The sequence below is a fragment of the Gossypium arboreum genome, chromosome 5 (genome assembly GCF_025698485.1).
Source record: "Gossypium arboreum isolate Shixiya-1 chromosome 5, ASM2569848v2, whole genome shotgun sequence".
Taxonomy (NCBI): Eukaryota; Viridiplantae; Streptophyta; class Magnoliopsida; order Malvales; family Malvaceae; genus Gossypium; species Gossypium arboreum.
In genome coordinates, this window is record NC_069074.1 from 47,140,802 (window position 1) to 47,165,941 (window position 25,140).

A 25,140-nucleotide genomic window follows, 5' to 3' on the forward strand; every position below is an offset into this window, starting at 1 on the left:
CTAAAATCAACAAGTTTCAACAGCCACCTTATATGTATAACGTTTCATGATAAGTCTGGCATCAGATAACCTCCAACGATCTCAAGGATGTATACTCGAGCATATCGTGTTTTTTCTACTTCAGTCGAATCATTCCCCGACTCTGAGAATATGTCTCATAACCAGCCTATCTTGATTCGACCTCCGTATATATTATCTAGAATCACACTCAAAATATCGTAGCATATGGCTCCCCAATCAGCAGATTGAACGGACCCCGTAAGTACGGACCCATCCACCGGCAATCCTAATTGTAATTGCACGTCCTCCAAAGTGATGGTACACTCTCCGTATAGAAGATGAAATGTGTGCGTCTTGAGTCTCCACTTCTTTATGAACGCGCTGATGAGTTTCGGGTTCAACTTGCACCCTCAGCTTATATTGGCCACGTGCAAAAAACTCGCTTCCCTCAAGTAATTTTCTATCAACAGTGATGGAGAACTAAACATATTACGAATATAACATTGTAACACTCAATCTTTATACTGTTATAAAAAATATAAAATAAAAATTAATTAAAATTACATAAATAAAAACTATTAAATAATATTCAAAAATTGAAATTAACCCTTACTATTTTGTTCGACAGAGATATGTTTATGATCGAAACGAATTGATTCCCCGGCCATTGCTAAAAAGATCAAATATTTTTGAAATTTAAAAAAAAATAATACTAATTTAGAAAAAAAATAAAGGAAATAATTAATTAAAGAGAGCTTTAAAAAATTTAGGGAGAAATTTGAGAGTTTTTTTGAGAAATTTGGAAGAAATGTTGTGTGAAAAAATCAGGAGGGGTTTTTATATATATATTTTTACCGTTGGACCCCTCAACGGTCAAAATTTTAAATGACCGTTGGTAAAAAATACGGGCTAAAACGCATTTTTGAGGAAGTGATTTTGCCATGTCAGCAAAGTGTGTCCACGTCAACGCGTTTTGTGCTGACATGGCAAAATCGCTCCCTCAGGGACGCGTTTTGCTGGAATTTTCCCCTAAAACGCTCCTACGTGGACACGTTTTGGAGTTTTCGGCCTATTTTGATAAATAATTAAAAAAATGACCCATTTCCATAAATAAAGTTGGAAATGGACATTTATTGGTAAAATAGTCTAAATTATAGATTAAAAAAAAAGATTAGAAGTGTCTAGAAATTGCAATCGAAACGTAATTGCAACCATACTTCATTTTTTACTAAATACACAAAACAAAGCATTGAAACAACACATCCATGTGATGGTAAATATATTCGTGTGTATATCATTACATTTAATTGATTGATTAAGCTAATATATATTAATTTAGTAAAAAATAACTAAAAATTAATTATTTTTAGAAATGGATAAATATTATTAGAAATGTGTTTTAATTTTTTATATTTTATATAAAATCAATAAAAAGTAATTTAAATCCATTATAAACTAGGAAAAAAACTCATGTGATATTTGGATTTAAGGGATTATAATCTTTCAAAACCTCATTTTACCCACTTCGAATTGTTTTTTATTTCACTAGGGGTGCATAGAATAGCCAAACAAAAATATTTTTACTTTTAGGAATTTAGTATTTATATTTTTTATATTTTAAAATTCAGATCCAACTGTTAATTCGATTAAGATTATTTTGTTAAATTCAAGTTCATTTCAACGTATTTTTTTAGTTATACTGTTACCAAGTGAGTATTTCTTTTATTTCAAAATATCACACTAACAAATTTAACAAAAAATTAACAATGTTAATAACTGAATCTTAATTTTGAAATCTAAAAAGTAGAGGGACTAAATTCCTAAAAATAAAATTACAGAAACTAAATTCTAAATTTGTGAAGAGTACAAGGATCTATAGCATATTTTAACCTTAAATAAAATAGCCAAACAAAAAACTCAAATAAAAAACGTCGACAGCAGGGTTCGAACCTGCGCGGGCCTAGCCCAACAGATTTCAAGTCTGTCTCCTTAACCACTCGGACATATCGACTTATTCCTTAGACATATATAAATATGATAATAACGAATTACTATTACAATAGAATTAAAACTGTTACCAGCTTCCTTCGAAAATAAAAACTGTAACCAGCTTAGTGAATTTTGAGGCAAGTAGTACTTACAAATTATCAGATCTAATGATATTACCACTACTCTCATGCTTTCACCACTTTAATGGACTCATGGTTGGCTTTCAAATATATTATGCCCAGTTTAAATCGAACCCAGGAGAAGGTTATGCTACTGTGATTAATTTGATTTGGGTGTCTCATTTTGAACCTAATTGAGCTAAAACATAGGCCCATCCGACCTAACAACAAACTCCATGGCTCATTAGTAAAGCTTAACTGACCTGAGCTTCACTTTTCTGTTATTTTTCGGTTGCCTTCCCTACTTGCCGTCCCTGCTGCTGGGAAACCACTGCCGGAGTTTTCACTTCAAAGGTACCAGTTTTTCAATTTTCCCCTTTTTCTAAATAATCTGCTTTTTTTTTTTCGTCTAACTAGTTTCCCTAAGCACAATCCAATTTCTTTCAATTTATTTATTTTTTGGGAATTTTCTTTTCTTTATATATATATATATATATATATATATATATGAAATGTGAATTTTCTGCAATAGTTTTCTGTTATTTTGATTTTGAGAACATTGGTTTTTACGGTTTTTTCCCTTCTTCTGAACAATCAGAAACGAAGAAGGTTGAAGAAATAAAAATGGAGGCGAATCGGACGAACACGGTAGAAGAGGAAGCAAATTGTTTAATCCCAAAGGGTGGCCCCATTTATATTTCCAATCTCATTAGTCCTCTCACTAGCGTGCCTGAGTTTCAAAACTCAGTTCTTCGACAACTCCAGGTTGTATATTCTTTTATTATCACAATATCCCTTTTAATATCATATCTTTCACAGTACTCTGCAATGGTTTTTTTTTTTTTTTTGGTCTTTGATGTTCTGTTTTTGCCATGATTTCTTGTGTTATTTATAGGAATTAGAGGCTGAATTGGATTCACATCAACTTGCTGAGTCTGAGGATATTTGGTTAGTATCACCCCATCTTCATTTCTACTTTTTGTTTAGTCTCTTTCAAAACAATGTATTCTCATTGCATCTCTCCTATTTTAAAGTTATTCGGACTCGGGTTCGAGTGTAGGCACATAAGTGTATATTCAAGTTTTTGTCATGTATTTGAAGGGTTCTTGGAGGTGGATATCCCATACCAATACCTAGATATGTGTTGGACACAAGTAGCTTAAGAAAAATGAAGAGTCAGTAGCACAGGCATATCGTATGATTTTGATTCATTTTTTCTATTAATTCTACGGTTTACAGTGTTGACGACCTTAAAATTCACAAGGAGGAAGAGTTAGTAGAAATGGCTCTCAAGGAAGCTTTTAAGGTATTTGCTGATATTATCATAAAGGATAGTATCAAGCTACTAATAAAGTTAGAATTGCTCTAGTTTTTAGTTTCTTTATTTAATTTATTTATGGATTATATTGTAGGAGGATGAGCATGTTGAAAATGCTTCTGAAGGTTTAGAAAACGGCTCCAATTCAGGGTGAGCTATATGCATATTTCTCGTTTATTATCTTGTCCTTTTCGGTTGATCTAAAATACAACTTATATTTGAAAATGCTTTTAGATTTCTTCTAATATATTTTCCGGATTTTGGGATTATTTTCACTTATTTATCCTTGAGTAAGCACAATTACCTTTTTGGCTGGTAGTTGATGTTATGTCTTAATTTCTTGGCTTTAGATAGGGATCTTCAAGTTTTTCAGAGCAATACCAATTCATTTTCAGCTTTTGTTTCACTCACTTGTACCATTTGTACTGCAGTTATCATACAAGATCCAGAAAGGGACATGCAGTAGAGGATGCTTCAACTTCAATCGAGCCCTTAAATGGGTGTCCTGGTACTGATTTAGATGGAGCTGCGACAGATAGGAAGAATGGCTCAAAGAAGCAAAAGAGAAGGAGAATGAATGACCGTCATATTGAAGTATGGTACTGGTTGTATTGAATTTCTTTTACTTTTAAGTACTATAATCTAATCTTAGTGAGTATAATAGTTTAGTATTCTAGCCTTATATCGTTCAAACTTGACGATTTTGCCTTTTAAACTGTTTGTTTTCCTGCAGAAGTTTTAGTGTTTTCTTGGCAAGTATATTCTTTTAATCGGATTGCTTATTTTATTTAATGGTCTAAAACAAAAATCACACTTCACAAACATATCTCGTAATCTTGTTATATTCCTTCTTAACAAAGTTTTCACCATTGCATTTCTAGGATACATATATCAAAAAGGTTGACAAACTTGCAAAGATTAAACAAAAGCAGGATGAAGACAAAGCAACAGCAAAGCTACATGCTTTGAAGTTTGTATTGAGATCTGTCTGTGGTATTCTCTAACTGATAAACCTTTTCCTGATCATTGCTGACCTTCGTCTATAAACTTGGTGCAGTGCCATCTCCAAGATCTCTGAAGGTTCAATTCCATCGTCTGATAAAATTGAAAGGATGAAATCTCTCCGGTTTACGAGTTCTAGTGGAAAGGTTTGCCAAAGATTCCTTTGTCTATTTATTGTAGATGATCTTTTGAAATTCATTTTGCTAAAATCTGAAGTCTCTGATTAAACAAATTTGCGGATGAACTTATAAATGTGGTGTTCAAATTTGGTGCATTTATATTATTATATCCTATATTGCTCAGATTCTTCACTTTGCTCGAAATACATAGACAAATATTTGGACAATGGTGTGGGCTATGACCTTCCAAGAATCCTCCAAATGCATGGAGAAACTTGGAAAAATTGAACATACCCTGTTGGACACAATCTCGTATCCATTGTTTACACCCAAGCTTGAGTAATATAGCTTATAAACTTTGTTGGTCAAAATATGTCGTCAATCCCAGAACTTTGGAAAAGTTTGAGATTTAATCCCTCTACTTAAAAAGTTAGAAGTTAAGACGTCTTACTTTTTCGTGTTAAAAATTGTAGTCCAATCATTGACACCATTAGTATTTTTTTTTTTTTTTTTTTTGGGGTCAAAATTTGCATACTATCAGATATGCTTACTTAGTTCATAATGATGCTTCTAAAATTGGTATGATAGCTTGGATATATTGATGGTAAATTTTGATAGAAAATATTAAAGATATCAATGATTGGACTAGGGTTTTTAAATTGAAAAAGTAAAGATTTAATTTTTAACTTTTTAAATACATGGACTAAATCTCAAATTTCATTTGAGTATAGGGGCTGGCAGCATAATTTGACATACCTTGTTACATAAAGCAATGAATTTGAATTGATAATAAATTCATCTGGTGTCCTAATTCAAGCCTTTGGATGCCTTCCCGTACGGTTTGAATTAAATTTATTTCTATCTTATCCTTAAAAGATAAGACTAGAATGACAACCTGTAAGAGGTTCCAAGGCAGTCAAATTTAGGACTGAAGTGTTCTTTCTTCCATTTCTTTCTATGAATGACAGGCAAAGTCGGCAGATGTCAAGGAGCACATACCAGTGTTATACCCTGAAACTATTCTCTGTGTTGAGGTCTACCATAACATACGAAAATGGTCAAAGGTATGGTGCTCTCAGTTCTAAATCACATAGCAGTTCATATTCGATTTTTATTTTTCTTTTATGTTTGTTACAAGTTATGATCAATTGGATCATAAACTTCTACTGGTTTGTTTCTGATGGTAATGGTGTATGTAAGAGCCATCGAAAGTTAAATTCGCTTAGTTCATATAATGTCACTGACACTTGACATCTTGAATTGTTGTAGGTCCAAGAGTTCTTGGTTCTTGGCCGTCAAACCTTAACCGAACTTAAGGACAAGATATGTTGCTTGACTGACCAGGTGATGCAGAAGGCTGGCCGTTATGATCCTTCTGGATATTTCCTTATAGAAGTAAGAAACCCAATTTTCTCACCACTTCATCTGTGTGCTGAAACCTTTTTTGTTAATCTATATTGCTTCAACACTCAATCCCTTTTTATGCACGTCTGGCACATATCCGGGCATGCGTATGTGGGTATGACCATCCACATACATGAAAAAATTTGGAATAAGTTGAAGATACCCCTGTCAAGTGCACCTAAATTTGGCAGTCACACCCAAGCCCAAGTAATATAGATATCAACTATAGCATCCGATTGATTGTTATGTTTCTGCAGGATATATTTTTTAATGACTTGAGAGATCCCTGTGCTATAGATTACAGTGAGCCTATTTTTGATTGGCTTAGAAACTCTCCAGATGATGCTATGAGAAAATGGGAAAGCATCATAACTGGTGAGTTGCAACAAAAGCAAAGATCAGTTTTAGGCAGTGTGACACCTTCAAGATTGCCTCATTTCAAAGCCGCGGACATGCACAAGACTCGGTTTTGTGACTTTAGGTTTCAACTTGGTGCCAGATATCTCTATTGTCATCAGGTGCGGCATTTTCTCCCATTCGCTACTTCCATTAATTCATAAAGTGTATGCATTCATCTTGTGAATTCAAAACTCTAAATTGGATTATCGGGTACCCAATGATTTGCTGGGACTTGAAATGTATATGTTATAATCAATCTTTAGCCTATTTTTGTTCGATGAAGGGTGACTGCAAGCACACAATCGTGATTAGGGACATGAGGTCGATTCATCCAGATGATGTACAAAACCGAGCAGCTTATCCAATAATGATCTTTCAACTAAAACCCCGAGTTCAGAAATGCAGTGTTTGTAAAATTACGAGAGCCTCGAAGGTAACCTTAGATGATAAGTGGGCAAGGGAGAACCCTTGTTATTTCTGTGATTATTGCTATTCTCTTCTTCATTCAAAGGACGAGTCCCCTCTATATGATGAATTTTCTGTATTTGATTACTTACATGAGTAGATGCTAAATGTTCATTCTAAGGATTCTTCTATTAATTCATCGGTGGAATGAATACCCAGAACCAAGTAAATTCGCTTCGCGTCTTTAGGTTCAAATTTGATAATTCATGTATGCATGAACATGATATAAACTATTAAACATGGCACAATGTGCCCCCATTATTTGAAAGGAATATCGAAATAGAGAAAACATCCAATGTCCTAACAGAAAAGACCATAACCTGGAGAAACCCGGACATGAACAATTCTGTCTGATATAGGGTTTCAACTGAGTTTATCAAAATTTATTTACATAGAAATAAGAATTACGATACGAGAAAATGTACAAACACCATACCACTCCTTACTAACTTAACTCCAATAGTTTTGTGATCCAAGCTCCAACAATATCAATCCGCTGTTGATGCAAGGAAAGCTCGGATCCGTTGTAACAATTCAGCCTTCACAGAATCGGGAACGGATGCTGCAGAACAAAAACGGCAACAGAAGTGATGCTCCCAAGTCAAAAAAAATTAAGCATGACAGACAATCATAAGAGAAAAACATGACAATTGAAATGTAGTAAAATCCATCACACCTATCATAAATAAATGGGAAATGGATTAGAGTCTATGCTTTTTCTCGTATACTATTATTGTCCATGAATTTGTCCGCCTTCTTCTCCCTCATATTGAATTACAAATCAACTTGAATGCCTGATCAAAAGCATCTTCCCACCCTTTGTTACTTGGAAACATGTATTTTTTATTTTTTTAAGCTTTTCTATGTATTCGGAAGGACCTTCTTGGCAGGGCATAACTGTATACTCAAACCCGGATATGCATTTGACTTGTATCAGACAAGGATTCAATAAAAATAAAACGTCAGATTTACTTGGTTCACACCCATCCTAAACTCTTTTACTCTCCATTCTCAATATCATTGACTTCATGACCAAAATCGAAACCTTAAGCTTAGTTTGCAAATGCAATGCACCATTTTCCAAAATGAAAAACAAATACAACATTGTAAGTAGCAGATTCCTTCAATATCTATGTTGATAAGGTGTCAACAAGGGAGGAGATAAGGAGTAGAAGGCAAAGAGGGCCGGTTCACCTAAATAGGTGGAGAGCCATAAAAAAAAAGAGAAGGTAAGGTAAGGAGGAAGGTAGGGAAGCAAAAATTGCAGAGGGTTCGTAAGTGTTTAGGGTTGCTAAAAGGCTCAAAGGATTGATCCCTTCTTCCTCGCTCTACAGGGCGTATATAAGGAAAGAGGTCTCATGCTCAATGAGGCCACATCACTGGCAAATACGGGACATGGTGATTGTGCTGTCGGCCAGGTGATGAGGCCATTATACATATGTAGGTTGTCGTCGAGTGTGGTGTGGCTTTGACACAGTACAAGTTGTTATGCCTAGTGATCCCTTGTGGTCCCCCATGGAGATGAGCACATACCCGCCAAAAGTGAGTGGCTTGGAGGATAAGGTGCCTAGGTGGGTGACCAGTCAGGCAGTAGAGGATTGTCCGAACACTCAAGTGGAGAATATGCCAAGTGTTGTAGGCTCAGAGGTAAGCGGAGGGCTGTCCATGGATATCCCTTAGGTGTCTTCTCATGGTGCCACATGTCACGTCGGGTAGGGGTATAAAAATCTACTCTCTCAAAGCTTTTCAAGGTGAGATTGAGAACAAACAGAAAGGGTGAAATGAAAACAAATCAAAATTGTTTGGATTCAAGATGTGAGTGTTCAAGACACGTCTATGTTTACTTTTTTCTAAGCTTGATTATACCCAATCTTAACCAACACTCAGGGCACATAATCGTATCCAACATAAATATACTCAAAATTTGTTCTTCTCGTGTATGTGTGTCAAAGAGAGGGATAGGATAGAGAAAGTGAGGGTTGTAGTTATACTCACCTCTGCCTTTTGGGCTGATTACATGAACTAGATCATCCACTGTAACGTTGTTCCTTCCTTTCTTCCTTGTAAATGCCCTTGAACCAAATATTATATATACATAAACTATGTTAAAATAGGGAGTTTTTAGAGTACCTAAGAACAAAAACAAATAGTGGAATGCAAACAAATATATGTTACTCAGATTTAAGTGTGACCGAATTACTCAGACTTGAGTACAGGTATCGGACATGGATGTGTTCAAATTTTTTCAAGTATTTTCATTTATTTTGGAGAGTCTTAAGAAGGTCATAGGCCAATACTGCTATGGGTAGGACTTCGATACTTCCAAAAGGAAAAAGGATTCAGAGTAACATCGGATATGATTACAGGATATGAGAATGTATCTAGTACGGATGTGTTAAATATTTGAGTGTAACCATGTATCATGTATGACTATATTCAACATTACAAGATGGAGTGAAAATATTTTAGCAAAAATATATATTTAAAATAACAAAATAACAAAATATATAAATATTGAAGGTTAAATTTGTTGAATTTTCTAAATGTAGGATTAAAGTAACAAAATAAATAAAAGTCTGAGAGTTAAAATTATTATTATATTAATAAAAGAATTAAATCAATATTCTGTTAGATGATAGAGTGAGGAAATTAATAAAAAAATTTGATGACTAAAATAGAAATGCATTAATAATTAAGTGACTATCCGAATAGTTTACCCATAACATTATCCCAATAGCAGCAATGATAATATTTCATAAAAGTAATTATAAATAAATAAAAGGAAAAACCTGCAAAGAGCTTTCATCTCGTCAATCCAACCACATTCAAGAAGCCTTTCCCTCAAAAGCTCCTTCAGCCGTTCTTTTTCTCCGCTCTGAATCAACTGCATTGCAGATTTCTTCTGATTCTTATTTTACAATTTATTTTTAAAATTCATAAAAATGCAGCATCAATTACAGAAATAATATGTACATAAAAAAAAAAAAGCAACCCGAAAACCTTGATATTGATTTCTTGAAGAGAAGGGTTTTGACGTTGTTGATCCTTGTTTGTAGTTGGTGGAGGTGGTGGCGGTGGTGGTGGTGGACGACTCATCGAAGACCTTTTTTATTTCAAAAGGAAATTAAATTACTAATTAAAATGCAAGTATTTATAGTCGATGAAGTTAAAATTTGAAAGAAAAATAAAAAAAAGGAAAAATGGAGGATTAAGTAATACTTGATCACCAATTCGTGAGAGTGAGACATTTCCTTGCCGGGAGATTACAATTCTGAGATTGAGTCGACGAGAAGAATGCGGTGGCGTGCTTACGCTTGGCTTCTTCAACAGCCAGCTGAGTCGGGCGAAGCGAGTTACTGAATGAAGTACTACAATTAGAGTTGGCAACTGAGTTCTCCTTTCCCAGGTTTTCAACTACATTTGGATACGGATTCTAATGGCTTAACTATTTTTTTTATTGAAAAAATATCTCAAGGTTTTAGACAAATTCTTTAAAGGGTTAATATATTATTTGGTATCTAAATTTAACTTTAATATTCAATTCAGTACCTAAATTAAAAAGCATCATATAGCTTAATGAATGTTTAACACATGTGTTTTAATAGAAAAATATAAGTACTTAATTAGGACAAAAAACTTAAATACTAAAATATTGAAGTTAAACTAAAATACTTAAATAGGATAAAAGAACTTAAATATCAATTTTTTTGAAAAAGAAACCTCAAGAAAGTGAACATTCAAACCAAACTAAGGTACCAAATTGAATATTGAAGTCAAATTCAAGTAAATTAAAATTAATTCTTCAAATTCAAGTACCAAAAACATATTAACCCTTTTTAAAACTCTGTGAAATTTATTCTTCAAATAAATAAATAAAAAGTAAAAAGTAAAAGGGTGAAATATACCAATAGTGACTTTTAAACTACAATTACGTTTTACTCGTTCAATTATCAACAGTTATATTATAGTCATCCACGTTATCAAACTCGTCCATTAATTTTCATTAGGTGAAGTTAGAAATTTTGTTTAGAAGGGCGAAATAAGATTATAAATTTTAGAAGTCTTAAACTAAAATTTTATATTAAGAATGCTTAAATTATTAATTTTCAAACTTAAATTATTAATTTTTCAAAAGATTTAAACTATAAATTTTTCATTTAATCAAAAGTTAAAAACAACTAAATTAACTCTCTCTTTTTTTTTCTTTTTTTCTTTTGAGGAAGGGCTATAAAGGAAATTTCCCAATAAGCCAGGGGGTTGGCCAAGTCCCATTTACTTCCTTGAAGAAATAATGAAGTTGGATGTTAATTTAAAGAGTTTCAGCTTATTTTTGCTTTTTTAGGATTTTGTTTGTTAGCCTTAACTATTTTTTAATTTTTTATTGAAATTTTATCTCAAGTTTTTTTAGATAAATTCTTTAAAGGTTAAAATATCATTTCATACCTGAGTTTAGTCTTAATGTTAGTTTGTACCTAAGTTCTTTTTGTCCCAATTTGCCACTTTATTCAAATTCTGTGACTAAATTTAGTTTCAATATTTAATTTGGTACCCAAATCAAAATAAATGTTTGACACGTGTACTCTAGTAAAAAACGTAGGGATTTAATTGAGAGAAAAAAAGCTTAAGTACCAAATTAAACATTAAAGCTAAACTCAAGTAATTAACTAAGACAAAAAAAATTAAGCCTCAAATTGAAAAACTTATATACCAAAGTAATTATTGAAACCAAACTAAAGTACCAAATACAATATTGAAACCTAATTTAAGTGTCAAATAATACATTAACCCTTCTTTAGAACATGAGAAATTTGTTGGGTAAACTACATTATTGGTCACCGAACTATGATTTTTTTTCTTTTTTTATCACCCAATACTGAAAAATTATAAAATGATCACTCGAGTATTAGAAAATTTCTTTTTTAGTCACCAAATTATGAGAAGTCACAAATGGTCACTCAACTATTCAATTTTATCTTATTTGGTCACCCAACTAACTTAGGTTTTTGGGTATTTTCATTTTTAGGTTAGTCAACCGATGACTAAAAAGATAAAATTAAATAATTAGATGATCATTTTGTAATTTTTCATAATTAAGTGATAAAAAATTACTAATAATTAAATGACTATTTTATAATTTTTATATGACAAAATTTTTACTAATAATTGGGTCACCCTGTTGAAGTTTATTCAAATTTATTCTTTAAACAAATAAATAACATGTAGAATTTCAAAAGATGAACTACACATAATCATTTTAATCATTTTTTCATTAATAAGGTTGCATTTTTAATAAAAGAGTTCCTTCCTCGTTTTTGAAACTCAAGGTTTAGGGTTGAAGTATGAAAATCAAGGTTCTCGAATTTACATGGGAATCACAATGCAAGATTTCCCTCAAAACAAAATCCAAATGCAAACTGACAAGGTAATGTCCGCCAAGTTATAATAAATTTGTCAAACATTATTCAACCTAATTCAAGCATCTATATACATAAACTCTCAAACAGTAGAAAATTTGACTTACCGACGAAAGGTTGGTTGATTTTCTCGAGTAGAGACGTCGGCGGCGATTGAAATCGGATTTAATTGTTGGTTGTTTTGTTGACTAGTAGAGACGTCAGCAGAGGGTGAGACCATCGCCGACGGAAAGCAGCGACGATTGAACTCGAGGATCGGCGGCAATTAAGGTATTGAATTCGATCACGAAGTTTCTAAACTTCTTGATGAGACCCTCTTTCTCCGATTCTGCAACTGATCCATACCATAAAGTGTTGTCGTAAGCTATAATACCTCCGTTCTTCACTAGTTTCAGCGTCAGCTCTTATAGGCGTCCACAAATATGAAGTTGAAGCTTCCTTCCAAATTTTGCAAATACAAATATTACAGTGGTCCCAGTTTTTTTTTTTTTGAAAAAGTAATTAAGTTGATGCATATATGGATTATATTTAAGGGGTATGAAATTTCAAATATCCTCAATTCTCTTAAGATAATAAAATGGTAAATTTTGAGTTCTGCTCCCCCAAAACTTGTCATATAAAATATTCAAAATACTTACATTACGAAGGAGATGATGTAAAACTAAGAAAGCATCTGAAGGGATGAATTTAATCTAATCTCGTATGCTTCTTTGTCTGGATCTATTGCGATTATACCTGCCAAAAACACATCCACTTTAATCTCAAATAATATTGAAAATCATGTGATATGATGTTACCTTGCCATCCTCAGGCAATGCAAGAAGGGAGTAGCCGGTGAATACTGCAATTTCCACTGTTTTCTTGGCATTCATTATCTTCAACAGCATCCATAGAAACTGTGCTTCATCAATACCCACATTCATGACGCTCCCATATTTAATTTAAGAAATAAGGAGTTTATAAGCTTACAAATCTTTGTACTTGAGAGCGCTGGCCTCTCTTAATTCCTTCAATTGCTCATGCTCTTTGGGATAGGCACTTGTTTCCAGGATGTACTGCAATTCAATAATATTTCAAATGTGTAGCAAGATTATATATCTATAGTGGAGCGAGATAGATGATAGAACAAAGTGTGACAATTGAGGAATGATAATGAATTTAGTAATATCCGCTTCCATCCCATTCCATTGTCATACTTAATTCTAACGTAAGTATATCAAATATAAATATGAATGTGAATGTGAATGTTAAAAAGAAAAGAATGAGATAAGATACCTGTAGAAGGGCATCGTTTCTAAGGATGGTTCCAATCAGCCATGATCTACAATCCTTACCAATGTATGCCTTCCACTACCCTTCTTTCTGAAACATTACACCCACCAACATTCCTATCTCGTTTCATTTTATACTAAGAGAAGTATACTCATCAACTCACGTTAAATTATATAAATAATGAACCCCCAAAAGAAAAACACTGAAGAAATTTAAAAAAAAATCAGTAAAAATTGACTACAAATGCAATTAAATTTTATGGAAAACATGTTTCTGAATATCAGAATATAGAGTCCCCACCCACTCCAATCCAGGGAATTTTCGCCTCTCGTTTTTATTTTATTTTATTTTGGTTATGCCAAAATAAGAAGAGAAAAATAAGGATTTATGTGAATTAAGAGGTGGCATCTAGCATACGGAATTCGATTTTAACATCCACAAACAAAAAGTTGAGAGAAATGTTACAACGGTAAATAATATTTAATATAAAATTAAAATTATAAATCAGGATCTATCCCGTCTAACCATTAAGAATAAATAAAGAACAAAACTAGATGGAAGAGCGTACCTGAATTTATCGATTTCTTGAAATTTATGGATCTTTGAGTTTTGATTTCCCAAATTAGCACACAAGTAATCTAAAGAATGTAACTCTCTCTTTAAAATCTACGAATTTTGGGTTTTGATCTTTCAAATTAGTACACAAGTAATCTAAAGATAGGATATTGAAAAAGTTAGCTTGTGTGTAATTTGGAGATCATAACCCTAATATATATAGCTTTGGCACATTAGCGCTAATTCCTAATTAGCCCATCATTAATTAAAAATTTATTAAAACTTAATTACTAGAGTATCTACACATATTTGACTTATACTTTATTTAATAATTAAAACCCAATAAACCTTAACCAAATTAGATCACTTTTAATTTGGGCTAACCTATCATTATAGTAAATAATAACATGTAATTATCATTATTACATATGTGATGTTCATATTTTCCAACAATCTCCCATTTGGACCACATATATATACTAATTACTTTATAATTACATATCGTTATATAACCTTATGAGCTCAAAATTTTTCTATCATATCCAAAAGATATTCCGAACAATCTCATCCATTAATTATGTTAACATAGAACCAAGGCCTCATTACATATATAGTAACTAAATCCATCCCTAATCACATATATTAACACAACCAAATGACATAGATCAAGTATGGATATGTAGCATGGAAATTACATGCAATATGATCTAAACATGTCTATTTCTAACTGGTCCTTCTTAAACCTTAGTGAGATAAAACATTATCAAAATCAGAGTGTAAATAAACCAAATAAACTTTATTTCTGCAGAAAATAAACTTAATATCCATAAATTAAAATAACTGAAAATGTGTCTATAACATAAAAGTATTTAAAAATATAAATTCCCACTAAAACCAAATATCTTTAAATGATATTACACCCATATGAGCAGTGTGATCTTATAAAATCTTAGGTGTAGTCCCTTAGTAAGCGGATCCACAATTATGGAGTTTGTCCTAATATGCTTTATAGGTACCTAACCACTCTAAACTTCTACTTTAACAATCAGGAACTTAAAGTCTATGTATTTTGACTTTGATGTGCTCCTGTTGCTATTGGAATAAAAGACTACAATTTGTTTTCACAATTTGCACCTTAGTAACAAAATCTTGTAACCATATTCCATTAAAATCGAAGTTAGTATACTTGATGATATCTAACTGATTAGACTTCCGATATGTGAGCATGTAATCTTTTTTCCTCTGAAAATACCTTATAACCCTCTTAGATGCTATTCAATGGTCCAAACTAGGGTTGTTTAAAATATCTGCCTAATATCCAATAATGTATGCGATATTTCAATGTATACAAACCTGAACATATATTAGACTGCATTTTTGTAATCTCAAAATCATTCTTGGGTATTGATTGAGACTATACTTATTATTGACAAGCAGTATGTCATTAACATATAAAACCAAATATAAAACCTTAATGCCATTAACATATAAAACCAAATATAGAACCTTACTTCCACTAAACTTATGGTATATACAATTATCGATAAAATTCATCTCTAAATCGAATGAGATAATCATTTGGTAAAATTTGTAATACTATTGACGAGAAGTATGTTTAAACCCATAGATGAAGTTCTTTAATTTGCAAATCATTAACTTTGCATCATCAGACACAAAGTTTTCTAGTTACACCATATAAATGTATGATCAATGTTACCATTAAGAAAACATTAACTTAATATTCATCTAATGCAGCTTAAGGTCAAAATATTCCACTAAAGCTATTATAACCCTTTCTCTAGTAGACATTTTCAATGACATTTGTTCTTGAGGTTGTTGAGTTTGTTTTTTTGAACAATTACCTCATCTTGAATAGGAAGTTATTCAACATTGTCTTATTGTGGTTCTAGATTCACTTCTTAATCAATGATAGGTATGAGAACCTAAACACTATCAAAAGTTATAGTAGGAATTGAGTTAGAATTCAAGTCTTTCTTAAAAGCACCTTCCAAACTCAACATCTTAAAAGAATGTTGCAATTCTTGTCTCAAAAATGTTTCTAATTGTGGGATTATAAAACTCATAGCCTTTAAGTCACTCAGAATTTCCTTGACCCTTATACTTTATAGACATCAAAGAAGTCAGAAATGATATCATTTCGACCTTATCGTTTTTAGCAAAACGTTTTTCAATTTCGTCAAGGAAACCTTGGCCTGAGTAATCTTTTCAGATTTTGTGCCCCTAAAGACTTCTGAAATTTTGTGCTTCATGATCATTAGACTCATGCCTGAATGATCACACCTCTCAAAATCCCTTTAACATAAGGGGTGTTTTTCGCAGTGAGAGGTGCGGGTTGTTCTTCCTTTAGTGCAATATCTATGTTCATACAGCCAAGCACTATAAGTAAATGCCTTTTCCATTCATTGAAATTAGTTCTATTAAGTATGGGTATAGAATTTATATTAACAGATATAGTGGCAGTAGAAGATGAATTAGTTGAATATACAACAATAAATAAATAAAAATAAGCCGACATCAATATTCATAAGTAAACAATAGATTCAGGATAATGGCTAATCCCATCTCAAGATACCAAACACAACATTAATATCAAGTCTTTGGACAGTAATATTAACAGTAAGCGGTACTCTTGTTGTAGCAATCAAACATTGGCAATAAATTATGTCAAACAATGAATTAATCTTTGGACTAACATATTACTCACATAAAGTACCTTATAATTGTCACACATTTATCACCACAGATGTCGTTGAAATTTTGCCAAATATTAACTTACCTTTGGGTCAATTAATAAAAGCATGAATTACAAAAACATTTAATCATCTTGATATTTTAAATAAACTAATCTACACAAAAGAGGTTACTTTGGCGGTATTTTGTTTCAACTAATCTATTTAAAATATTAGACATCCTTAATTAAACCTAAAGCCAAAATCAATTTATGTATTTTAAAATATTTCTCTTAATTTTATCTTTCAATCAAATTAAAAGATAATAGTATATATATATATATATATCCCAAAACAACATACAATGATGTTGGCAAATATAATAATAGTTGAATAAATCATAAATCATAAACAACCTCACGTAAGACTTCAAATTTAAACCAAAATAATTTGAAAAAAGCTAAACCTCGTCTCAAGATATCTGACACTCCATTAATATTTTATCTTTGGACAAAATATTAACATGTAAGTGATATATTGGTGTAATAATCAAATACTGACAATAAGAACATGTCGAACCATAAATTTTCCTTTGGGCCAATTTATTACTCACATGTAAACTGAATAATTGTCACATGTTTATTACCATAGTTGCACATGTAATATTATTAATCTTTCATTTGGGCCAATCAATAGTAATATAATTTAAGTTACATGCACACAACCTTTTATATTTAAAACAAAATAATTTATAAAAAAAATCACTTTGGTAACTCATTGCTTCAATTAAGTTATTTTAAAATATATATAAACATACAAATATTCAAATTTAAAATTGACCCAATAGTCAAATGTCAAAACTATTTTTTATTACTTTATAGACTCAAATAACCCAAAATAAGGTTGTCTTAATAATACAATAAAACACCAAAAACCTTGATCTTTGACTTTTTTTTTTTTGTTCCAAAATCATATATATAAAAACTAAACAGAAATAATGTAGTGGTTTAAAGCCAAATAATTAACAAGCACATGTATTCATAATTTTGGCATGGACAAAAATACCAAAGCAATTCACGCATGTACATGTATTCATAATCAAATAGAAAAACTTACATTGAATATAAATCCAAAGTTGTATTTATTATTAAATCGATATTCACATGAATACTTGAAAAATATTTTCAAGCCAATAAATCTCAAAAACAAAATCATAATAGTTGGCGTATCCCACAATTCATACAATAAATAATATCATTATAATTTAACCAAATATTTGGAACCATAAGATGCCAAAACCTAGGATTATAGAACCAAACTTAAAACCAAATTATTTAAATATGTATATAGTTGATATGAATTTGCACCAAAGCACCTATAAAATTAAATATATAACCATAGCAAAAATATTAACAACTTCAAAGATACCCATTAAAACTTAATTTCACCAATTAAACTATAAAAGATATCTTATTGAATAATGGTTATAAGCACATATTCACACAAACTATAATCATGCATTAATCCTCAAAATCATTGATATGCATATAATATATACACACACAATTATAATAATAGAAAAATAATACTTGGCTTGCCTTACATATTTCATGTAAACTCAAATTTATATTCATAACTAAAGACATCATCATAAAACTTCTTTATACGCACAAATATTTTTAAAAAATTCATAACTACTAAATATAAAAAGAATCACAAATTGTATAAAAGCTTTCATATGCACAACAACTTATAAAAACTCATAGCCACCATATAACAATATAACAAACTCTAAATCTATTATTCCTAATACTCAAAACATAAATTTCAAAGATATTACCATAGATAATCAAAATTAAAAAATTAATTCTAATATTTGAACACATATTATTGCAATTGAAGAATAAAAGTCAAACCAACTTTCATGAAATTAAAATGCACATATTCTTAATTTTGAAAATTCTAGAATAATAAGTTCACTTAATTCCTCATTATCGATTAACAATGAAAGAAGATTGAAGTATAATTGAATCTAGATAATCAACAAATAATAACTGAAGTTGTATGAATACTCAAAATATACATGCTTACGATTTCTTTTAAATATATAATAATCTACTAAAGAAAAAAAAACAACTTGCATTCAATGTACTTCAAAACCAAATTTGATTCTCGTTTATTTAATTACAATGAAAATATAACACAAGCAAAGCCTTTTATATATATATATATATATATATATATATATATATATATATATATATATGCGTATCGCATTAAAAAAACCAAAGTAATACTGTTGAAACATTAATAATATATTCATATTTTAAATTAATTGTCTCGCTTTAATTCCATTAAAGCTTACCCTAATTCTTTCGAGATTCAAAACTTTTTTTTTAACAGATTTTCCTTTTAAAACCAACACTTATATAGTTTAGGTTTTCTGACCGAAAGTGAAAAGCCATGATAAATTCATATTAATCCGAAAATTCAACATTGAATGAAAATCAAATTAAAAATAACCTAAAAGATTCAATCATAATTAAACAAAACCTAAAAAATTATCTAGAAATTCAAATATTCAACCTTATATATAATTGAAATATAATATCTATAAAATCTAAAAACAAATCAATCCAAAATAATAGAAAATCAATTCATTCTCAATGATTCAATATGACATAAGAGTACTTGAATTCATTGATTTCTTAAAATCTACGGATCTTGGAGTTTTGATCTTCCAAATTAGCACACAATTAATCTAACGTGGCTCTCTCTTTTCTAAAGATGGGATAATTCTAATATATATAACTTTGGCACATTAGCCCTAATTCTTAATTAACCCATCATTAATTAGAAATTGATTAGAACTTAATTACTAGTGTATCTTTTAATTTGAGCTAACCTACCATGATAGTAAATAATAACATATAATTACCTTTATTATAGATGTGATGTTCATTGAAAAGTTTTCATTTAATAAAGAGGTTAAAAGAATTCAATTGAAATATTAAAATTTAAAAGGGACTAAAATTAAAATTATACCTTTTAACCAAAAATAAAAACGCCCTGCTTGCTGGTATCGATAATTCGATGATATAATAATACATATCTGCCGAGGGACCTAAATTTTTATCAATATATATGAGACCTAATATTGAGAGATTTTAATACTAAAATGGATAAGCCAACTTTACTCGCATGGAAATGCTGCCTATCTGGGTCAAATGTATGAGCTTCCCGCTTGAGGCTAAATCCGATGTGGTATACTCTGTTTTGTGTTTCCTAATTCCTGCTTCTTCCTTTACCAAAAAAAAAAAAAAAAGGTTTGGAGCTTTTCTTTTCTCACTTGGTCAGTTTTCAGAATTCAAATGCTTTTCGTTGCTTCCTTGCTGTTTTTGGTTGGTTTTTGAAATCTGAATATGTGCTTGAGGACCAAATTGAAAATAAAAAGTAAAAACCTTATGTAACTTTAAATTCTAAATATTAAAGCCCTAAACCTTAATTTAACCCTTTCTAAAAATCATAAATATTATAGTTCTAAATTATATTAATTTTATTTAATTAATCAACACTAATTAAAATTAAATGTTGTTAAAAAGAATTGATCTAGTATAATATTAAATAAAATTCTTTTAAAAATATGAAATTCACCTAAAAAGTAACCTTTCAAATAATTTATACTCATATATAAAACACCTTCATTCTTTCTATTGGCAGAGATTAAAAATAGTATTAGTATTAAGTTTCACAGGGTATATGAACTAAGTTCACTGAATAACACAGTTTTCAGACCCACAGTAAATTGACCTACCTTGAGAACTAGCCTAGATATCGGTTCAGAAGTAAAAATTAGACCAATTAACCTACAAACCGTTTAAATTAGACTTAAAACCAGTTAATTTTTTTATTTTTTATTTTTTAAATACATTTTTATAATTTTTAATAATTTATTCAATTATACCAAATAAACTGATCTAACCAAACTCATCAAGTTCCAAAAACCATTTTGAATAACCTTGTACAAGTCTAGAACCTATATGAAACCACCTCTCACATGTATGTTTCTGCACTATACTGCTGACTTTTCTTTTTTCCTTTCAAGTATTTGTGTCCAACACAAGAATATGAGATATGACCCTCAAAATATGTGTGAAAAAAACCTCTTTTTTTTTTCTTAAAAAAATGAAAACATCCGTGTCGGATATATAGTCCTGTCTGACATTCACACTCAAATTCGAAGAACGTTGATTTTAGATACCAACGCTCCATGCCTATACCATCTTTTAAAACAGCTTTTGCAAATTAGCTGTTGCCAGGAAATAAGAAAACTGAGAATGATCTTAACTGACTGCCTCTTGCTCTATATAATGCTGGAAAAGAGAGAGGAAACGTTGGAACCAGAACCTATACCCAGTTAACTCAGTAAAGCTGGCACCATGATGTTGGGGTTGCCATTTCCGAGCACCTTTGCTTCTTGTGTCTGCCATGAGATGTCACTATGAATGAAAAAACCAAAAGAGATCATAAATATACAGTGTCATAAAAAGGTTCCCAGAATCATCTCTTCCGCCGCCACCAATCCGGAACTTTCAACCTTCTACTTCTATGAACAGCTAGCCGAACCCCAGGAAGCTTGTGCTTCACCTGTCTCCATAACATATTGACCGCGTCTTCCTTCTTTGGAGGGTATTGGAATTCATAATGATGAGAAACATTCTTAAGCCGCATCCACATAATAATCCATCTATCCTTCGGAAATCGACGTAGCTGATCAATCAAATAACCTGGTTCCAAAGCCTCTTTCATAGAGAAGAAAATCGAGAATTCAGTGTAATCGATTTCATCCTCATAGGGAAGCTCGATTTTGTCACTGACAATGACCGGAACACAGTGGCTCACAATAGCATCAAAGAGCCGGCAAGAGGATGGTGTGTCCCCTGCAGGGTGCAGACAGAACTTCGACAATCGCATCCCTTTCGTAGACTAACAAAAAATAAGAAGAAAAAATGAGAGAATAGTATAGTTTACAGCATAAAAGTTATTGTTAAACTAAATGCAAACTTTCCCTACAGCTTGTAGAGGCTATTTCATTTTAGATTTTGAAAATGTTTGAAAGGATCTGCAACCTATGTTATTTAAACTCTTCATTTTTGTTTAAGTAACCCTTCCAAGAATCCTCCAAATACAAGAAAAAAACTTGGAAAAAGATTAAGCATGCCCATGTCAGAGACATATTCGTATTCGCCACTCACACTCAAGTCCAAGTAATGCAATCTGTAAACACAATATAGCGAAAAAAGTTTCCATTAATAGATTTTCTTCACAAATTTATTCTCAGAAACTACAAGTATCGGACCATGTTAAACTGTTGAAGACATCCAAATAGTGAGTATATGTAGCAGGAAAGGCAGCTAAAATTTGGTGCTCATGGTTGTTGAAAGCCACCACATGTATTGACCTATGTTACTAGAACTTGGTTGTGTCAAACACAGTTATGTGTCCTACATAGGCATGCTCAATCCTTTCCAAGATTTTTATGTATTTGAAAGATTCTTGAAGGATCATATCCTCATACCCATGTTCAGATATGTATTGGACAGGTCTTGGACACAGACACAGTCCTTCAAGAAAAATGAAAATTTGAAGCAACATAGGTATTGACAAGCAAGCCGCCGAAAATGTTAGTTGGCAAGAAGGATTACCACTTTGTGATTTGAATGTCAAGAAAACATAAACGTTGTGCAGCATTGATAAGTAGCATACCATTTTAAAGCTTTTTGGAGTTCCTACACTATTTTCGAAATGAACATCATCGATACCAGCCAAGATATTGGCCAATTTGACTCGAATTTTGCCTTCCTGCAATAGAAAATGATGTTGAATGAGCAATATTAATTGATTAAACTGAAGTTTTATCAAGTCTCTTATGAACTACCGTACATCTTTCCTGACAGTATTTCCCCGGAAGAAAAGAAGTGTAGTTCGAGACCCATACGGGTCCAGAGGGTCATCATCTGTGAAGGAATCAACAACATGTACATACGGGGCAACCACATCTTTGCTTAGACTCGACATATTTCTAGGATAGCGACCGAAATCTACAACAATAAGAATAGATGCATTCAACTCCTGACGAAGAAATCGGAAAGCATTTGGATGTGTCATGGGAATTACATGGTCTCTGCCTCCGGATCTTTGATAATACTTGGATTGTCGCAAGAATTCAAGTAATTCAACCTGAAACGAGAAGCAATTCACATTGGAAAATTGAAATATTGGATAAAAGTGGCAGTACATGGTAGAGGAGAACCTCAAAGCATGAACTACAAACTAGAGAAACTCATCCACAGCAATGGAGGAAAATAATTTCTTCACATTACTTGCACAAATTAGTACTTTTAGTATAACAAAATCCCAATGATGGATGCATGATAATATTTCCAGCAAACCGGGTCCTGATCATTGTGCGTTGCTTGCTTGCAGATGATAAAAGACAACAAATAAATGTTTAATTTAACAATAGAAAAGAAAGATTGACAGAAAAATAATCTACACTCTTCAAAAAATATCAAAAGAACAAGTAGGTCCTCTTTTCTTTAGTAGTCATTATCATCAATAATGGAACCATTTGGCTAAGGATTGGATGATACATCATAATCAAAAGATTAACTTAAGTTCTTTTATGTGTACGGCTACATGCATGTTTGAAAGCAACATCTCAATATCTTATTAATCAATTCCCAAATAAACCCAACCTTTTTAGCATTCCATAATGCTAATCCTAAAGTCAAAAGCTCCAGCAAAGCATCATTTCCGTTAACATAATCAATTGCTAAATGTACTCAAAATTGAACCAGGGCTTAACTTGGTTGATTCATGGAACCACCCTTAAGAGATAACATTTAGCATATTCGGATTCAAATTTCCAACAAAGCATCTTTTCCATTAATATGATCAATAGCTAAAAGTACCCAAAATTGAACTGAAGCTTATTCATGTAATATGATAAATAACAGTCAGCAGATTTAAAGTAAAAACTGAAGAAATCATTTCAATAATATAATCCATTGGAATTGAGCAAGGACCTAACATAACTGATTCATTTAGCCCCACCTTAAGAAATGGCATTCAACATATTTGAAGCTCGAAGCACCTAGTAAACCATTTATCACATACATTACTATTTAAAAAAGAAAAACCTAAAGTTCAACTGCAGTAAAATTCCCCGGGGAGGGGGGCGAGGGGGGAAGACAAAGCAACTGCCAAATATGCATTACGGCGACCAAGTAACATAAAAAGTACCTGTAACTGGCGATCCGCATCCGCCTCAGCATCCGTTGTAACATGGCCGTGCTTATTGAAACTCAATGACGAAAAAAAAGGCACAAAGAAAGCGTCCGCCATTTCGGGGTCCGAAACCCTAATCGCCTCGCTCCCTTCTTCTTCGTTGTAAAGAAGCGAAGCCATCAGCCAATACTCCACGCTATGTTGCCTCTTTAAACCGGAAGTTTTAGGCCAGGGAGGGAAATTCTCCACTGTGGCCGGAGCCGCCACCTGGGACGTCCCACGGTCCATCATGCCGGCGTTGAATTTCCTAGGGAGATCGTACATGTAAACACGGAGGGGACGGTCGGTTGCACATAGCGAGAGACGAAGCGGCGACGGTTGCAGTAAAGGGAAGAAGTATGATTTGGCATCAATGGTGCCGACGTAGATGGAACATGAAATCAGAAGGAGAATGGCGAATGTTAAACAAATCGCAACTTTCACGTACATTGCTCTAACAGGGGAGCTGGAGAGATACAGTGAGATACTGAGATTCTCTTCCGGTTTTAGTTTTCCTTCCCTTTCTTTTTCATATAAACCAACATTTAGTTACTAAATTTAGATTTTTTTTTTCTGAAATTGATCTTTAAATTTCCCATTAGTTTATATTAGTCCTAAAATTTAACAATCTTTTTTTCAAATTGATCCCTGAACTTGGATTCTATTAATATCCAATGATGTGGCACAACCGCATTATGAAATTATACCATACAATCACCTAAAAATTATTAAAAATTATAATTTTAAAAAAAATTAAGTGATGATATGACATAATCTCAAAGTGCTACACATCATAATCTTAACAAAATCCAAATTTATGGACTAAATTGAGAAAAATTGTAAAATTTTAAAACTAATTTGAACCAAATTTAAAAAATTTACCAAATTCATAGCCTAATGTTACTTTATCCCTCATTTAAGGTGAAATTTTGTAATTAGTAGGCCTAGTACGAGTACTTTTCTAATTTAATGTATGTACCCTAATTTGATATTTTTCAAAATCTCAAGTGCCATGTGAATTATTTTCACATAATATTCACAAATAAATTCACGTTATTTTAGTTA

At 31.8% G+C, this 25,140-nt stretch overlaps 3 protein-coding genes, 1 long non-coding RNA gene and 1 other non-coding gene across 8 annotated transcripts; 1 reads left to right on the forward strand and 4 right to left on the reverse strand.

The window, feature by feature from the left end:
- Positions 1-1,929: 1,929 nt before the first annotated feature.
- TRNAS-UGA (transfer RNA serine (anticodon UGA)) lies at positions 1,930-2,011 on the reverse strand. The gene has a single exon. It is a non-coding gene; the product is annotated as a tRNA-Ser (tRNA).
- Positions 2,012-2,073: 62 nt separating this feature from the next.
- On the forward strand, positions 2,074-6,985 carry LOC108489897 (snRNA-activating protein complex subunit). 2 transcript variants are annotated; one of them, XM_017794623.2, is made up of 12 exons: positions 2,074-2,462; positions 2,707-2,873; positions 3,004-3,056; positions 3,348-3,414; positions 3,521-3,576; positions 3,858-4,020; positions 4,308-4,396; positions 4,484-4,574; positions 5,516-5,611; positions 5,817-5,942; positions 6,209-6,469; positions 6,614-6,745. In XM_017794623.2, exons 2-12 carry the CDS (start codon positions 2,733-2,735, stop codon positions 6,629-6,631), a joined length of 1,161 nt encoding a protein of 386 aa, XP_017650112.1. In that variant the 5' UTR covers positions 2,074-2,462; positions 2,707-2,732; the 3' UTR covers positions 6,632-6,745. The 2 variants fall into 2 exon arrangements, with proteins under 2 accessions (XP_017650112.1, XP_017650111.1); XM_017794622.2 differs by having other exon boundaries at positions 2,078-2,462; positions 6,634-6,985.
- Positions 6,986-7,073: 88 nt separating this feature from the next.
- On the reverse strand, positions 7,074-10,287 carry LOC108489899 (uncharacterized). 2 transcript variants are annotated; one of them, XM_053028391.1, is made up of 5 exons: positions 10,043-10,287; positions 9,816-9,918; positions 9,605-9,699; positions 8,811-8,887; positions 7,074-7,377 (listed from the first exon to the last, which is right to left on the reverse strand). In XM_053028391.1, exons 2-5 carry the CDS (start codon positions 9,909-9,911, stop codon positions 7,304-7,306), a joined length of 342 nt encoding a protein of 113 aa, XP_052884351.1. In that variant the 5' UTR covers positions 9,912-9,918; positions 10,043-10,287; the 3' UTR covers positions 7,074-7,303. The 2 variants fall into 2 exon arrangements, with proteins under 2 accessions (XP_052884351.1, XP_017650113.1); XM_017794624.2 differs by having other exon boundaries at positions 10,035-10,279.
- A 1,837-nt stretch (positions 10,288-12,124) lies between these two features.
- LOC108451731 (uncharacterized) lies at positions 12,125-13,644 on the reverse strand. Its single transcript, XR_008283117.1, has 4 exons — positions 13,505-13,644; positions 13,027-13,284; positions 12,868-12,964; positions 12,125-12,667 (listed from the first exon to the last, which is right to left on the reverse strand). It is a non-coding gene; the product is annotated as an uncharacterized LOC108451731 (long non-coding RNA).
- Positions 13,645-20,741: 7,097 nt separating this feature from the next.
- On the reverse strand, positions 20,742-24,612 carry LOC108452276 (probable arabinosyltransferase ARAD1). 2 transcript variants are annotated; one of them, XM_017750050.2, is made up of 4 exons: positions 24,052-24,612; positions 22,690-22,986; positions 22,513-22,608; positions 20,742-21,732 (listed from the first exon to the last, which is right to left on the reverse strand). In XM_017750050.2, the coding sequence occupies exons 1-4, from the start codon at positions 24,523-24,525 to the stop codon at positions 21,307-21,309; spliced, it is 1,293 nt and encodes a 430-aa protein (XP_017605539.1). In that variant the 5' UTR covers positions 24,526-24,612; the 3' UTR covers positions 20,742-21,306. The 2 variants fall into 2 exon arrangements, 1 of the variants encoding a protein (XP_017605539.1); XR_008283266.1 differs by lacking the exons at positions 20,742-21,732; positions 22,513-22,608; positions 24,052-24,612 and adding an exon at positions 23,060-23,313 and having other exon boundaries at positions 22,792-22,847; positions 22,924-22,986.
- Between the last annotated feature and the right edge of the window lie 528 nt (positions 24,613-25,140).

What these genes read in the sequence shown, in the direction of transcription:
- LOC108489897 (XM_017794622.2), top strand. Translation starts at nt 2,733, where the DNA reads ATGGAGGCGAATCGGACGAACACGGTAGAAGAGGAAGCAAATTGTTTA. An exon ending in GCTGAGTCTGAGGATATTTG is followed by an intron (nt 3,057 to 3,347) that starts GTTAGTATCACC and finishes TACGGTTTACAG; the next exon opens with TGTTGACGACCTTAAAATTC. An exon ending in GCAAAGCTACATGCTTTGAA is followed by an intron (nt 4,397 to 4,483) that starts GTTTGTATTGAG and finishes AACTTGGTGCAG; the next exon opens with TGCCATCTCCAAGATCTCTG.
- LOC108489899 (XM_017794624.2), bottom strand. Translation starts at nt 10,063, where the DNA reads ATGTCTCACTCTCACGAATTGGTGATCAA. An exon ending in TTCAAGAAATCAATATCAAG is followed by an intron (nt 9,700 to 9,815) that starts GTTTTCGGGTTG and finishes TCTGCAATGCAG; the next exon opens with TTGATTCAGAGCGGAGAAAA. An exon ending in GAGATGAAAGCTCTTTGCAG is followed by an intron (nt 8,888 to 9,604) that starts GTTTTTCCTTTT and finishes ATTTGGTTCAAG; the next exon opens with GGCATTTACAAGGAAGAAAG.
- LOC108452276 (XM_017750050.2), bottom strand. Translation starts at nt 24,525, where the DNA reads ATGTACGTGAAAGTTGCGATTTGTTTAACATTCGCCATTCTCCTTCTG. An exon ending in GAAATACTGTCAGGAAAGAT is followed by an intron (nt 22,609 to 22,689) that starts GTACGGTAGTTC and finishes TTTCTATTGCAG; the next exon opens with GAAGGCAAAATTCGAGTCAA. An exon ending in CTCCAAAAAGCTTTAAAATG is followed by an intron (nt 21,733 to 22,512) that starts GTATGCTACTTA and finishes ATTTTTTGTTAG; the next exon opens with TCTACGAAAGGGATGCGATT.